At 36.9% G+C, this 13,580-nt stretch overlaps 1 protein-coding gene across 1 annotated transcript; it reads right to left on the minus strand.

Moving 5' to 3' along the window:
- Positions 1 to 591: 591 nt before the first annotated feature.
- On the minus strand, positions 592 to 8,332 carry LOC107591865 (wiskott-Aldrich syndrome protein-like). The gene is made up of 11 exons (XM_016281140.1): positions 8,124 to 8,332; positions 6,255 to 6,395; positions 5,896 to 5,982; positions 3,367 to 3,463; positions 3,202 to 3,234; positions 3,061 to 3,096; positions 2,778 to 2,946; positions 2,501 to 2,679; positions 1,516 to 2,423; positions 946 to 1,054; positions 592 to 752 (listed from the first exon to the last, which is right to left on the minus strand). Exons 1-11 carry the CDS (start codon positions 8,226 to 8,228, stop codon positions 700 to 702), a joined length of 1,917 nt encoding a protein of 638 aa, XP_016136626.1. The 5' UTR covers positions 8,229 to 8,332; the 3' UTR covers positions 592 to 699.
- Between the last annotated feature and the right edge of the window lie 5,248 nt (positions 8,333 to 13,580).

The following is a 13,580-nucleotide window of genomic DNA, read 5'->3' on the forward strand; positions in this document are numbered from 1 at the left end:
ATGAGTTCACTCAGATAATATCTAACACTGGAAATATTTCACAATATTTGTGTCCTTTTTTTTAGTAGAATGGTAGAATAGTGTGGTTGTAAATTACAATGTTGTCTTGCTCTTAGATATCTTGTACGGAAAGAAATAATAAATGAGAAATAATTTGTGAGCCATGGATTCACTTTTCAATTCACATTTGAGTATATTAACATATTGTAAATACATTCAGTACTGATTCACATTATATGCTGTTATAGAAATCTTCATCAACTGATAAACACACAGAGATTGAGAACCCTTGAGACTAGAAAAAGAACATATGCATGGTATATCGGTACAATATTTTACTTTATTTTTTACATTCGATTACCTTTTAACTACCTTTCGAATGCTCACTTAAGGTAAATAAAAAATACTATAATTTAATAAATGTAATGGAATCTTTTAAATGTAATATTTAGCAAATCTCAAAAAAGAATATTAATTTTTCATACTGTATAATAAAATGTTGTGGTACCTAAAATCACCTGTAGCATTTCAAACAAATGATTTCAGTGTTGTTGATTTAATTTGTTTAGGAATAATAGAATAGAATTTTAATATCAGCCATTTATCCACATTTTTTCTGAACTGGCCAGAATATCAGTGCATCCCCCTTCCAAAACTGCCTAGGTACATAATATTTAAAGTATTTCAGTTACTCCAGGATTAATCCCACTCTTCATCGTCGTCCTCGTCATCATCAAATTCATCATCCTCTTCTACAAGATATGGTAGATAAGGCACAAGGTAAAAGGTTAATAGTTATGGCAAAGTCCATCAGACGCAAATTATTGTCTGAGCATTAATTACAAAATATATTTGTGTAAATATTCATATAAATGTACTACATTTTCTTTTCATAATTACTATATTAAATGACAAAAAAATAAAATCTAGTGATTGAGTGGTTACCAGATGAATGGATGACTTTACTCCTCTTCTGCATCACCATCATGAGAGCTCCAACTATTCCCTCTCCTGTATCCAGGGCAGGTGGAGGTGTATCTGGGTTGGTGGTCACCTGGGCAAAATAAATTACTGTGTATAGCTTTAAGCATGACATTATCAATAATGAGAAGCTAACATTATGGGAACCTTATTCGTGCTTGGATCTTGCACGTGGGTGATCTGCTTTGAACACTAAAATGACCATCTTTTCAACAAAATATAATATTTACACTGCCATTCACAAGTATGGGGTCAGTAAGAAGACTTTTATGCTGACCAAGACTGCATTTATTTGATCACAAATACGGTAAAATCAGCAATAATTGCAAAATAGTATTACAAATTCAAATAACATCTTTCTACTATAATATATTTTAAAATGTAATTTATTTCTATGATGGCAAAGCTAAATTTTTAGCATCCATCACTGCAGTGATGAATAGAAAAAAAGAACAGCATTTAAATAGAAACTTGTCATTTTTGATCAATTAAATGGTTAATTATTAACTTTGAAATGGTAGTGTAGATACTCACCTTTTTGAGCTTCATCCCTGATTGAATCTGGGTAAGTAATGCCCCTCTACCCCCTTCCCCACTGCTGGATGCTGGAGGTGGTGGACCATTTGGAGGTGAGGGGTTGCTTCCAAAGTTCATTGGAGGAGGAGCAGCGGGAGGTGGAGGTGGCGGAGGAGGAGGAGGACTGCCTGCACTGGGTTTGGCTGAGACTGGCGGGAGCGGAGGGGCGAAGCCCGAGGATTTGCTTCGTGGAGGAAAGTTGGATTCAAAAGGATGAGGTGGAGGCACAGAGTTAACAAAGTCTTCAGGTGGAGGAGGAGGGAAGAAATCAGATGGGGGAGGAGGTAATGGTGTATCAGATTGCGGTGGAGGTGGCAAATATCCACTATTGTCTCTTAGAGGCGGGGGTAAGGGTGCGCTCCTCACACCCGGTGGTAGTGGTGGTGGAACTGCCTCAGCAGGTTGTTGCGGCAGAAAGCTACCTCGTCTTTCGGTCATTTGTGGTCCAGGTCTCTTTCCTGGAATGGGCGTTAAAGACTCCTTACGTTCTCCTGGAAGAGGTGGTGTGGGCAAACCTCCACTCCGACCTCCAGGTGGAGGTGGTAAGGGTCCACTGCGGGATCCTGGAGGTTGAGGCAAGGGCCCAGTACGCCCTCCGGCAGGAACTGGTGGCAGGGCTCCTAATGATGTAGATCGGGCTGGCAGAGGACCGCCACAGCCCTCAGGGGTTTGTGGTGATGCAGCTGCTCTTGGAGGTGTTGGTGGAAGGGAACCTCGATGAGAAGGTGGGCCAGAGGACTGACCTGGGACAGGCGGTAGAGGCCCCATTCGACCTTGTGGTATTGGCGGCGGCGCTGAGGAGAACCCAGATGGCACTTGGTGAAGAGAACCCCGATGTCCACTGGGAACAGGAGGGCGAGTAGACTCTAAACGAAAATTAAACAATACGGTTTTAACATGAAACAAATCTAACATTTTAACTTTGCATATCACCATGACTTACCCTGTGGGTTCACAGCCTTTTTAACAGCCTCAATTCCACCTGAACGCTCAATGACATCATAGATGAGCTGAGAGGTTTCCGAATCGTTCATATCTGCTTCACTGATCCCAGCGCAGGACAGAACTTTCATCAGTTCCGGGTCCAAATTGTTGGGACCCATGCCAAGGTGACTGACATGCCTAAAGTCATGACACGCACACACAAAAAATGTAAGCTAACCAAAAACCTCTTCATAAGACATTTATCTTGGTTAAAGCGAGTCTGCTTATTCACTCACGTGAATCCACTGGGTGCTCCAATATCCCCTTTCAACAGTTTAGATACTTTCTTCTTACTTTTCTTGTCTTTCTCTTTCTTATCTTTCTTTGATTTGGAAGGGGTCATTTGGTTCTGGCTATTACTTAGTACCAGTGGAGGCATGGCAGAAGAGGTAGGAGTACCAGAGCCTGTGATTGAAGATGCAATAACCGTATTTATTTATTTATTTTTTATTTGAGTACACTTCATGCCATTTTACATCACTGAACATGTAGAGTTAAATTTGTATTAGATTTACTTACCATTTGGTGGAGGAAGTGGTGGCAAAACTCCATGATCTAAGAATATAAAAGAAATATATATTTGACTTGCACTTTATTTAAATAACCTACACTAAATAAATAAATAAAAATAAATGCAGTGATTTTGAGAAATCACATTACCTCTATATTCGTGTCCTTTTCTCTGCTGTTTATCTTTATGTTATTAGAGGAAAACAAAACAATTTAAGTGAGATACCTTATTAGATCATCTTCATGATCAGATTTATGAAGTAGTTTGAATTGACAGAAATGGTTAAAACAAATGAATACACAATTATTGAATACCAAAACGATTATTTCTCTGGCTGATCTTCTCCTCCACTACAGCAAAGAAACTGTCAGCCTCTGTTACATCTGCAAAGTTCAACCCCACTTGACAGTCCTGAGGAGAGATGCAATTTTTTTTATTATTATTATAAAGATACCTGATTAAAGTAAGGTAACTGAAGAAAGCATAGTCAAGTATTAGGTAATATAGGGTTAAATTACACTGCCAGAATGGTAGCGTACATTAAAGCTGATGACTGTTTGAACATTACACTAACTTACTCTTATCATTGAGCTAGCCAACTTTATTACATTTTACATAATTTGTGGATTATAAATATTAGTATTAGATATGTCAAAATATTGCAGAGCTTTTATAAACTTTAACTTAGATTATAAGATGTAAAAAAAAGAATAAACCTAATCAAAAGGAACAACTAATCAACATAATTAAACAACTTTTTTTCAAATAAAACATCATCAAAAACGTTTGTATTAATACTAAATAACAATTGTAACACATGTACACATCCTGATAAGCCACCATGCTTTAACCAAGGCTGCTTCTCAATACTCAAAATCATGCTGCAACATTTCCTCGCTCCTCTGTCCTTGACCCCTTGACATGGAAACTGATCAAGGTTAGCCATCTTGAAGGATATCTCAATTCTCTAATCGCACTGTGAGGAAGTGAAGAACGAGGAAGCTTCCAGAGAAGCTATAAGCAAGGATGCCCAGGTGTATCCTTTGCAGAAGTCTTTCTTGTCGAAAAACCTGACACACGTAAATTCTCCTCCCTCTTCACATTTGTCATAATAATTTTAATTTATGTTTTACTTTTGCAGTTTGAATAAACCATACATCTCATATATTTCAACACGGCATCTTGCTATATAATCAATGTTGGGGAAAGTTAATTTTAAAAGTAATGCATTACAATATTGCATTACTTCATAAAAAAGTAACTAATTACGTTACTTAGTAACTTTTTATGGAAAGTAATGCATTACGTTACTTTTGCGTTACTTTTTAAATCTGGACAGGGCTTGCTTGTTTGTATTTAAAATAAAAAAGTTATATTTTTGGCAAATATAAAAGCCTTTTCACACCAAAAGTGAAATGAATAAGCCTCAGGCTGAAGGGAAAGTAAATTTACGTCCGTACAGTAGAAAGCAGAAGACATTTCAACACACTTCAGCAATAAAAAAAGACACACAAATGTTTGTCTAGAGTAATTTTTGCTTATGGTTGAACTGGATCATCGAAGGTCAGAAGCAAAGACATTGATTAATAAAATGGGATTTAAATACATAAAGGATATTTCTGTTGTTTAACATTTACTTATTGCAGGTTTACGTCATATTCTGAGTTGCATTATTTTTATTCATTTTGAGGAATACTGAGAGGTTTTTTTGTGTGAGTGAGATGAATTAATGCATATTCATATTTATTTTAGAACTACAGTAACATCTTCTGATTTCTCTCAACATGGGGACAGGAGAGCTGTCAATCAATAAATTGGAAAAAAAGTTACCTGCGTTACTTATTTGAAAAAGTAACTCAAATTAAAAAATTTTATTAAAATGTAATGCGTTACTTTACTAGTTACTTGAAAAAAGTAATCTGATTACTTGTAATGCGTTACCCCCACCACTGCTTATAATGAATGTCTCAAATAACCAAACTTTAACAACATAAGGGCAGATCACCTGAGCGTAGCTGATGCCGCTCTGAAGTGACGATTGAGTCGTCAAAAATATTCAAACACTAAAATGACCATCATTAGTACAAATAAGCTTTCCTTTGATTCCTTTGAGTGGTGGAGCTAAGACACGAGGAAAGGAAGCGAGTGAAGGAAAGAGGATATGCAAATGAGAAAAGTTCAAGTGCAAAGGATTATGGGTATTCCTTCCAGCTTCTTCGCTAGGCATGCTCAGTAGCAGATACAACAATCTGAAGTTCAAAGAACTGATCCAATCCAAGCAGCTTCTACAGGACGTCAGTAATCAAACTGAGCATGTTCAACAGTTGATCAGTTCCACTTTCACCAACAAACAACAGAAAGTTCTCGCTATTTAAACTTTTAAGTTGCTCATACTAACTAAAATGTGACTGTATTTTTGTTTTCTACATTAGATAGTTCAATCAGTCTTTAAAATGGAGTTTGTCTGACAAAATGGAAGTATTTTTACAGCGTGTCTGACAGTGGGATGACAATACATTGTGTGTTATAGTTATATGGCCAGTTCGAGTTTTCATCAGCAACAACTGCATGCGTTCATCATACATGCAAATACTGTGGGTAACATTAGCTTCTTTTGCCTGTCTAAATGCAACAGCAGACAGTAATGTTGTAGACATTAATATGAGGAAGTAACTGATGTGCTAAATTAACTTTACAGGAAAGAGAAATAAAAACTTCCCCAAGACAAAAAAAAAGTCTTATTGTAATGTATTATATAAATGTTAAAATCAATTGTAACAATGACATTGAGCATATGACTCACAAGGTTGCAATGAATTGATATTCAACAGGTAAATACTTACGTCTCCAGGGAAAGTGTGAAAGAAAGGCTTGGTCCTTCGGTACATCAGTTGGTTATAGATTTCCTGTTCCCACACCAGATTCCCTGCCTGAAGGGAAGAAACAAATCTGAGATCATCTCAGTTTTCTCCCAGACAAAAGCAGGTCAAAATTTGCAGAACTAAAAGGGTAAAATGTGTATTTATTTTATTATATATATTTGTTTTAGATAGCTTGTCAAGATGTTAATTCGTGCACATGAAAATGTGATAATGATTATTATAATGATCTATAAAATCTAGAAATGTAAGATTGAATGTGTTTATTTAGGGCCTGCTGTTTTCACCATGTTTAGCAATAAGAGAGAAATAGTGTTAAGAACCTTGATGTCATAGAGACGGATGAAAAAGGAGCGCTGTGGACTGTCTTTGACGAAACAAACTACTCCAGACTGCTGTGGTGTCCAGCGGTTCGGCTCACTCGGAAGAGCCATAAGCAATTGCACAACCGCTGAGGACAGAGACTGCAGACGAAACCAGAAAAAGGCTGTAATTCGTGCCACACTTTCACAAAGGCCTGTTTTTCTCACATGCATGATTGCATGTGAATTATGTTCACTAATGAACAGACCAAGAAAATCACACTCAGTGTCCAAAACATGTACCTAAAGATGGCAGATTATACAGTGGCTGTGTACAAGCGGTATTCTGTGGCAGGAAATGTCTTTAAGCAACTTCCCCTGTCAAACCCCCCCCTCAGTGATCACAGTTCAAGCTGCAGTGAGGGCTAATTTCACACCTTCTCTTCCTTTAATCACAAAAGCTTTCACTGTGCATTCAAGCAACATCAAAAATGTACCCACAAAATTGTAGTTACTGCACTGTCGGGGCTGCAGCAGAGGTCTTGATCTGTTAGAGAAAGGCTACCATGTTGAAAAATTAATCTGTGTTATTTTCCATATAAAAAAATTAATATATATACAGTATATATATATATATATTATTATTTATTTAATTTTTTTTATGAGCATGTACTACTTCAATTTTTGCAGTGAATGCTAATTAAGCAATACAATTTATCGGTACATATTTGTATGTGTGTGGTGTACAACCTCAATAGATGCATTAGATAAATGCCTCTGCTGCATGAATGCGAATGTTAGTATAAAGAATATAGCCAGCAACAACAGGATCTGGTCCTGACTGTGTCAAACAGTGTCATAATGGAATGATTGCAGAACCCAGAACAGAAGTGAGAAACATTTTTGAATTTACTGGTTTACCAACAGCTTTCTTTGATGTGCAGTATGACTTACGTGACTGTGATTAGTCAATGAATAACTACATTGGCAAATAAATAAATGTATGTATGTGTACTGGTAATTATCTGCCAGGACATTATCCATTAATTTTACAGGCATTTCCGTTAACCCTAAAACACAACGCAATGAAGTGCAAAATTCAAACAATAGGTGAAAAACCTGTAAAAATAAATACAGAAATATTTAAATATTATAAATACAGAATATTTAAAGAAAATACTATTTGCATTTGAAATGAAGAAAATTTCATTTGTAATGTGTCACGCTGGGACTCTTTAAGAGTATGCTACTGTTACAATACATGTATTTTCTAAATAATGCTGATTTTAATAAATGTTACACTGTTTTACATTTAATTTGACAAATTTTCACAGTATAAGGTCACTTTTGTGTAGGGTTTTTGCATACTTTTCCCATTTAAAATTACAAATATTTGTACAATTTAAAAGTCACACCATTAAGTTACAATGCTTTTTTAAATTAAGTTAGAAATAAAAAATTTTCCAACACGTGGTCAAAGTGAAAATTTTCCTCTTCTTACATGAGATAAAGGGGGGGGCAAAACACTGAAAAAATGAGTTCAGCTTCTCAAAAAGAGAAGTAAAACTTTATGGTCAATATTTATTTTCTTCAGATATTGCCAAACAGTTTGATATTTTTGTATGGCCATTTTTTTTTTATTAAAATGTTATTTTATTGCGTAAAAAAGTCATAAAACAAACTACAACAGTGACTACAAACTACAAATAAGTGAACACACTAGACAGTCTGTTTTCAAATGCTTTTAAAGCATGCAGTCATATTTTGGCCCATGGTTTGCACAGATGTCACTTCGTTTCAACAAGATAACACTTGTACTTTTACCCATCTTCCCTCTGCAAAGTGTAAATTTCCCTTAGGCCTGTACTGAAGGCCCTTGAACTTACTCACCACACACCTCCTGCCCAGCAGATGCTCCAGCCTCTCATTCTCCTGTGGACTAAGCAGAGAGCAGCCCACATTCTCCTGGCCTTTCCCCTTCGTTGCTCGCTTCATGGCCTCATATGCTCATAGAACAAACAGTTAAAAAATGAAACTCGAAGCGAGAGAAAGAAAGAGACCCTGGAAGAGAGCGAGAAATCTCCTCTGTACTACTGGTGACTAGACTGAACAGCGAGCATTGAGTTTCTCTTCCTAGTTCTTACTCTCAGCATCAGCAGACAAAAGGTTTTCACAGGAAATGGACGACCACACTTTTTTTTTCTTTTCTATTTTCATTCTCTCGCCTTGTTGTCAGTGTGACACTGCTGTATGCACATGTTGCTTTCAGATGAGAGCGGATGTCCCCTTTAAGCCACCCGTCGCCGCACTCAGATCATCAGAACAGCCATTCTACAATGTACAACGTATACCAAGATAGCCTTCTGTTGGTCGGTTCCTGTCTGGTGACTTTAATATCTGTCTGTATGTCACATATGATGAAGAGCAGAAATCAAACAAAACAAAAGGACTGAGGAATTACTAATAGTGTTAAAATAAGTAAATAAATAAAGTGGTGGTGAAAGGAAAATGAAACATATCATGACAATGTCATGTTAAGGGAGTTTTGGCTTTTCACAACAAGTACCTCACACAACCACACTGAAGCTTCTAGTTTTTAACTGTTAAAAAGAATAAGTTGAGGCAATAGTTGAAAAAAAATCAAGGCAACAAATTGCTCTGAGATTTTATATTTATTTTTTTTGGTTCTCTTAACAAATGCAATTGTCTTCAGTACTTTGGGCAATTGGATTTGTTTGTCCAGTCAGTGCTAAATGTCTTTCCAACTCTTGTCACAGCAAATACAGAGCTGTATGAATGTTTTAAAAAATAATGTTTTAGAATGTTTTCTGTTAATTGCCCAGGAAGCATTAGATATTCGTTTAACCTTTATTAACATGTTGTCTCCGTTGTTTTGCAGCCAATATGTAGTTAGCTTGTTAACAAAATACCGTCTGTAGGTCGGCGAGCTAGCATGTTTGGCATGGGGTTTTTATTTTTTTTTACAAATCTATGTTGTCAGGATTGTTAACGATTAATATCTCACAAAAAGCAAAAACATTGTGTGTATGGCAGTTGAATCTCTAACAATCACCTCACAATTGCTATGGGACTCTTAGCACTACTTAAAAACTCTCTAACAACGCGCATTTCCATGCTATTTTGACTAGTAGGTAACTATTTAAATTATTGGTAAAGCAATAAAGCCAATAATAGTGTAAATGGTGCTTATAATAATTATAATTTTTTTTATCTAGGTAATGAAAGAGGAGGACCAAATCATGGTTAGGCCTACTCTTAATTTTACACAAAGTGCTTTGCACAGAGAAAACGGTTGGATGTGTTGAAGTACTGATCAGCTCAGGCAGAGCATTGGTGCAGGTTTGCCAGGTTTTCACAACAAAACCCACTCAATATAGAGTGGGGGAACTATGACGTCAGAATCTGGAAGAGTAATTCGCTGCGGGTTCCTTCCAGATTTTCCTATGGGGTATTATAATGGGGTTTTTCAATTAATGAGTAAAATAAAGCCTGTGGTAAACATAACTTGATACTTTTACGTTTTGTTCTACAACGTAAATTACACGCATCCATACCCAAAACACAAATTGTGAAGCAGTTATGTTCATGTTTGAAAATGTATGTTTTTAATAAGTAGGCTAAATAAGAACGTTTGGGCTGTGAGTGTGTGCAGTTTACATAATAGAACAAAATGTAAAAGGATCTCAAGTTATGTTTACCACAGTAATAAAACACATGTTTTTTTGGCGGGGTTCCCCTGGTAAAACTTGCATTCCAGGGGCTAAATATCAAGTTATTGGGGTCACTTCAACCGCTGACATGAAAAACAACCTGCGGCAACAGCATTAATGTAGCCCAATTCTGCGGGAAAACAGCTCATTCAAATATGGAATGAAATGAAATGCTCATTCAAATATGATTCAATCACACCGATGTGATGTGCAGCACGATAGCTGCTAAATTCAAATCTGTGTTGGTGCTTTGGCTGGCGCTGAGCCGTTTTTACAGCGCTGCGCATTATCACCAATCACACATGATTCTGTTGAGCTTATGAATGCAATGACCAATCAGAGGCGTTCAGATGAGTCATCGCTGAAATACGGAGTTTTGTTTAGTGAGCGCCTCGCTGACTGAATTCAGATCTCTGGCTAATTAACTCTCTCATCAGAAACAACGAAGTGCAGATGTGCGTACGATGTAAGTAAGATATGCATTTCACATTGTAAACAGCTTCAGTGATTATAATGGGAGTTTTTGACTCCTGCCCCCTCAAAAATAGTAAGTGCATGACGCCCCTACATATCCCAGTGCATGTGTCCTTTCAAAATAAGAGCTACCAAAATAAGCCAAATAATACAATATCACATAGCATTTGTTGTCTATATAGCATGTGGTATTTATATCCATCATTTGTTGACTAGTTTGCTTTATCAGTTTTTCTGAAATTGCAGTTGTTTTTAAATTACTGTTTTACAGTTAAGCTGCATGGTCAAAGACCTTATTTCTTTGTTTAGTCTTAAAGGGGTGCTATTATGCTTTCTCACTTTTTCAACTTTAGTTAGTCTGTAATGTTGCTGTTTGAGCATAAAAAAAATCTGCAAAGTTACAAAGCTCAAAGTCCACTTCAAAACGAGATATTTTATTCAACAGAAATCACTTTTCAAAAACTACAACGAACGACTCGTTTGGACTACAATGCATATTTTCCATCACAAATACCGACGAATGGGACGAGACCTGGTTGAGCTGCACTAGAGAAGGCAACGAGTGTTATCACTATGTAGGAGACACGCTAGCTTTCCCAAGACAGACGAATTTAGAGTGGTTACAATCATCCGGGTTTAAATTGCGCTCAAATTGATTTGATTTTGACGCAATACTTACACTGAAGCGCGCAGGCGGCTATGGTAAGAGGCATGACATTTCCCGACCAGGCGCCGAGTGCTGCCAATCACAACACACACTGGCCCAGCTAACCAATCACAGCACATTTCGTGTTTCAGAAGGCGGGCCTTCATTTGATACAGGAACTATTCGAGCCGTTCATGCCAGACTGGGGAGAGAGGTGTTGTAATAATGTAAAATATGGGGAAAATAATGTGTTTTTCGAACAACCTAGTATGAGAGCCTGTTCTAGTACACCCCCAAAACAAAATCAAGACTTTGTAAAAGAGCATAATAGGACCCCTTTAAAGGGTTAGGTCACCCGAAAATGAAAATTAGGCTGTGTTTTACTCACCCCCGATGCATCCTATGTGTATATGACTTTCTTCTTTCAGACGAATCCAGTCGGAGTTATATTAAAAATGGTCTTTGATCTTTCAAGCTCTATCGTTGCACTCAGCGGGTGTTGCAGTGCTTCGATTCAAAAGACCTGAAATAAAAAGCACCTTTCCATAAAAAAAAGTGTCTCACACGGCTCCGGGTGGGGGGGTTTGAACAAAGGCCTCCTGTGGCAAATCGATGCGTTTTTGTAAGAAAAATATCCATATTCAAAACGTAATAATCACTTTAATCTAGCTTGCGCCATCAGTTGTACACAGAAGCAGTTCCGGGGGAATGACGTATGAGTTCAGTGTTGCGCATGCGCCGGTGAGTCTCGTGAAAATTAACGTTTGTTAACAGGATCAAAAGAAACAAAGTTTCCTTACTTTAGCAAAGGAAAACAAGTCTCCTCTTGGCTTATATCGAAATCCTCCGTCATTCTTCTTTACAAATCCTCGTTTTGTACTTCTAATTAGTGACCGTTGTTTTGTTTCGATCTCTCCAAGTGCGTCACTTCTGAGCGGCGCATGCGCAAAGCTGACCTCATATATCCCCCGGAACTGCTTCCGTTTACAACAGTGAGCGCAAGCTAGGTTCAAGTGATTATTACGTTTTGAATATGGATATTTTTCTTACAAAAACTCATCGATTCGCTACAGAAGGCCTTTGTTCACCCCCCGGAGCTGTGTGAGACACTTTTTTTTATGGAAGGGTGCTTTTTATTTCAGGTCTTTTGAATCGAAGCACTGCAACACTCGCTGAGTGCAACGATAGAGCTTGAAAGATCAAAGACAATTTTTTTTATAACTCTGACTGGATTCGTCTGAAAGAAGAAAGTCATATACACCTAGGATGCATCAGGGGTGAGTAAAACACAGCCTAATTTTAATTTTTGGATGAACTAACCCTTTAATGCTTTTATTAGTTGATATCTCTGATGTTTTGGCTGTGCAGCACCTTGGTCAGCACTCGTTGCTTTTAAGGTGCTATATAAATAAACTTGACCTTGACCATGACCTTTTAAGCAATATATTGAATAAAGTGCCATGTAAATACATGTGACGTGGACTTCACGGGAGTGCCAATTTGCAGAGCTCGTGCAAACATACCCATGCTATGAACAGATGCTTTTTATAAATAAATAAAAAAAGCTTACTGTTCCATGATTGTTGTGTTTATTTTGTTACTGAGAGGAAAAGCGTGCAGCACATATGAACATATTCGTATAAACGTTGCTTTTATCAGAGTTGGCGGTGTTGGGATTTTCGATAACAGTATACCGCTGTTCACATATTTCGAACTTCATTTTACCCCTAAATGAAGAATGAAAAGAACTTAGTTTTGAGTATATATTGGGGCCTTAACTTGTTAAGGAAGTTGCTTTTTAAAGTGATGCTGTCAGTGAAATTGTAGAGAAACATGGAATGTAAGTAGCCTATATGGTTGTTTAACAGCTGTAGTGTAAAGTGTATCTTTTGCCCTTACAATATTTAAAAATACTGTCCAGAAATATTTGTAATATTAATATGACTTTGATTAATATGATTTTGTTTTATGCAATAAAGGTGGACACTGAATTTTGCAAGCTTACAAATGTGAAAGAAGACTTGTTCATCAGGAAATGGGAAGGGACCAAATAAATATAATTCTTGGAGAAGAAAATGGACATCAGTCACTTATTAGAGAAAGCTGACAGTCAGTATGATGGTACTATTTTTTGGCTCTACGTGACATGCACACATTTCTAAATGTAATTGACGAATTTTTTAACATTATTTCATTATATAAAATTGATCATTTCAAATACAATTTTGTTTTAAATTGATCTTTTGCATTTGTCCTATATTTTTACTTAGTCAAGATGAGCTGTGCTGCATTATGTTGAAGATTTTCATTCATCTTCCACCCAACGGCATCTGGAAAAAGTGTTGCTGGCAGTAAATGCTGTGGTAATTCTGCTGTCTCAAACCTGTTGGAGTTGGTGCCGGTATGCATTATTACCCCATTAGAGAAGCTTCGCATCTAATCATGAGTTTTATTGCTTTAAAATGTACAACAATTTTTGTACAGTCTTTAAACAAT

Source organism: Sinocyclocheilus grahami, unplaced genomic scaffold, assembly GCF_001515645.1.
Source record: "Sinocyclocheilus grahami isolate Dianchi unplaced genomic scaffold, SAMN03320097.WGS_v1.1 scaffold146.1, whole genome shotgun sequence".
In the NCBI taxonomy this organism is placed as follows: Eukaryota; Metazoa; Chordata; class Actinopteri; order Cypriniformes; family Cyprinidae; genus Sinocyclocheilus; species Sinocyclocheilus grahami.